Genomic DNA, 2,825 nt, shown 5'->3' with positions numbered 1-2,825 from the left:
CATAAATCATATTTACAACTTATGTGCTTTCAGAATATGTAATAAAAATTGGGGGTCACCTTTCAACCTAAAGAGCTATAACTGATTAAAAATAGGTCTGATTTTAGCATATTTTCACTGTATATTGGCACAAATCCGCGCAAAGATACCTATATTTGATGCGCACATACGGCATTGCTATTGGCCAAAAGATGACCGAAAAGAATGGAAGTTTGTGAAAACAATGTCAGGAACCCAAACTATGTGAGAAAACATAGTGTCTAGCTTCCGTACGTGCTGCGCACGTAAAAATGCGTGCGTAGTGGAAAATTTCAAAAAAATGTGAAATGCTCAAAATGGCCTAAAACGTGCTCTAATTTAGTCAAAAAGTGATTTTGAGCATTTTGAAATTTTGACGCACGCGTGCGCGTGCGTAGTGAAGCGCACTCATCAAATTAGGGTACAGTACATTCAACATTAACCCGAAGTTAATGCTCGCTTAATACGATTTCGAAATGGCAATTGGTTAGGCTAATATGATCGATAATGTAAAAACGCAAAATTGCGCATAGATGACGTCACGCATGACTGAGCGCGTTGAAAAGCTTACCATGACTATTCCAGACCAAGCCAAATGTTCGCTGCCAGCGATTGTGCGTAACTCGTGGCATTTTTTGAGATATCGTGCGAACAGAAAAGGGGAGAAAGAAAGAAGAATAAAAAAGTTGAAGATGATGATGATCCGCACTAGAGGTGATCCGCACTAGATGCAGATCACCAATTATTGTTTTTCAGGTGTCTGTTCCTTACCTTTAGCTGCTGGGACAGCTGCGACGTGCCCGGGGTCACAAGGCGTTTTGCGTTATTACTATGCTGGCAGTACAAGTGGTTGTACTCCATTTGCTTATTATTGTGGTGCAAATGCCAACAACTTTGAAAGCAATACATTGTGTGAAGCAGCATGTGGAGGTAAATAACAATAAGTAATTTGAAAAATATTGCGCTGACAGTACAAGTGGTTGTACTCCATTTGCTTATTATTGTGGTGAAAATGCCAACAATTTTGTGACCATAACCGATTGTCAAACATCATGTGGAGGTAAATAAAAAAATAATTAGGGCCGAAACCCCCCTTTATGTTTCAAAAGCACATCTAACACAAAATCTGTAAAAAATCAAGGTAAGATTTGCTTCGTACACACAATGTAGCGTTATTACTTGTAAGGGTAATGCCAACAACTTAGAAACCCAAGTAGAATGTCAAACAACACTTGGCGGTATATAACAAGTAATCAGGGCCAACCTTAATATTACAGAGGTGGTTGTAATTTATTTTCTAATTATTGTGATGGAAATGCCAACAACTTTGATACCCAAGCAGACTGTCAAACAGCATGTGGTGTTTATAAGTACCTAGTTTAGTTTAGAGCAAAAAAAAAAACCCAGCTTTGTGTTGCCCAACCCAACTGACCCATTTAAAAATCAGGATCGCTATTTTTTGGCCTAATATAGAGTAATTATTTACTGAATTCATTTGATTGTATTGTCTTTATTACATCTCCAAGGAGGTTATATTTTCATTGGATTTAGTTTGTTTGTACTTCCACAAGGATTTTATATTTTAATTAGATTTTGTTTGTATGTTTAGACCCTTAGGTCTACCTGCAACAGATTTTTACAGATGATTTATAGAGTAAATAATAATATAATATAATATAATAGATGCAAGTTTATCAGTGATATTAGAAATATCTGTTTGTGATTGTTTCAGTGAAAAAAATATTTGCATATTTTATTATATACTGTAATTTGATTTTTCAGTAACAGTAACTCCATGTTCAACAAATCCTTGTCAGAATGGAGGTGCATGCACTGTTGTAGGTTCAAATTACACGTGTACATGTTCAGGGTGTTTTACTGGAACCAACTGTCAAACAGGTGTGTACAAGTTGTTTTCATTGCTAATAAGTGATTGCCTAATATCTTAAAATATATTTATTTAAATTTAAATAAATATTCAATTACAAAGGAGTTAAATTCAGATACAGTATAAATACTGCTCTTAGTTTTACGTTTGGAATATTAAGTTGCTTTTTTTTAAACTTATAATTCTGCTCGTAAAGTTGTTTTTGTTTTTAATGTCCAACATGCTGTCAAACAGGTAAATGCTCTCAATTTAAATGATTTATAGTTAATTGTCCTAGAGTCGTGAGTACCAGGTCTGCTCTAGCCTTTTTTGCGTTTACCTTAGAAATGCTTGTCATAATGGAGCTGCTTGTGTCCAGCTTTCTGGTTCTTGTACAGCATACACATGTACTTGTCCATCATGCTACACAGGACAATTCTTTGAAACATTGTCTGTCCGATTTTAGCTGATTTTTTTACCATACCTATGTTGTATTTACCTTGTACATGTTTTAACATGTTTTTCATTTCTTTCAGTATTGAATGCGTGTAACAACCATGCTTGTCAGAATGGAGCTGGCTGTGTCCAGGTTGCTGGTTCCTGTACAGCATACACATGTTCCTGTCCATCATGCTACACTGGACAATTCTGTGAAACATGTTAGTTTCAAGATTCAATTTTATTTAATTAATTGTAGTTATTTTTTTTATTTTTATATATGAGACTGTATGTATTCTATGTTGTTTCTGTCGCTTTAATTAAGTTAATTTATCTGTTTATATGTCAGTGTTAAATGTTATGTTATAATATTGTCTATCCGATTTTAACAGTGTTTTTTTGGCCATACTAATGTTCTCTTTATCTTGCTAAATGTGTTTTTTTTTCCAGTATTGAATGCATGTGACAACCATGGTTGTCAGAATGGAGCTGGCTGTGTCCA

The 2,825-nt window shown here is 34.8% G+C and overlaps 1 protein-coding gene across 1 annotated transcript in view; it reads left to right on the top strand.

The window, feature by feature from the left end:
• The window catches only part of LOC117119976 (fibropellin-3-like), a 7,553-nt gene extending 5,349 nt beyond the window's left edge, over window positions 1–2,204 (top strand). The window contains exons 5-6 of the mRNA XM_033264962.1: window positions 775–948; window positions 1,801–2,204. Coding sequence (XP_033120853.1) covers window positions 775–948; window positions 1,801–1,967 — 341 coding nt within the window. The 3' untranslated portion in view covers window positions 1,968–2,204. The remainder of the gene's footprint in view (window positions 1–774; window positions 949–1,800) is intronic.
• Window positions 2,205–2,825: the final 621 nt, after the last annotated feature.

This window comes from Anneissia japonica, unplaced genomic scaffold, assembly GCF_011630105.1.
Source record: "Anneissia japonica isolate Jap-2015-1 unplaced genomic scaffold, ASM1163010v1 scaffold2774_len142755_cov157, whole genome shotgun sequence".
Taxonomy (NCBI): domain Eukaryota; kingdom Metazoa; phylum Echinodermata; class Crinoidea; order Comatulida; family Comatulidae; genus Anneissia; species Anneissia japonica.
Note: the sequence above shows the minus strand (reverse complement) of the source record. Positions and strands in the feature narration are given on the sequence as shown.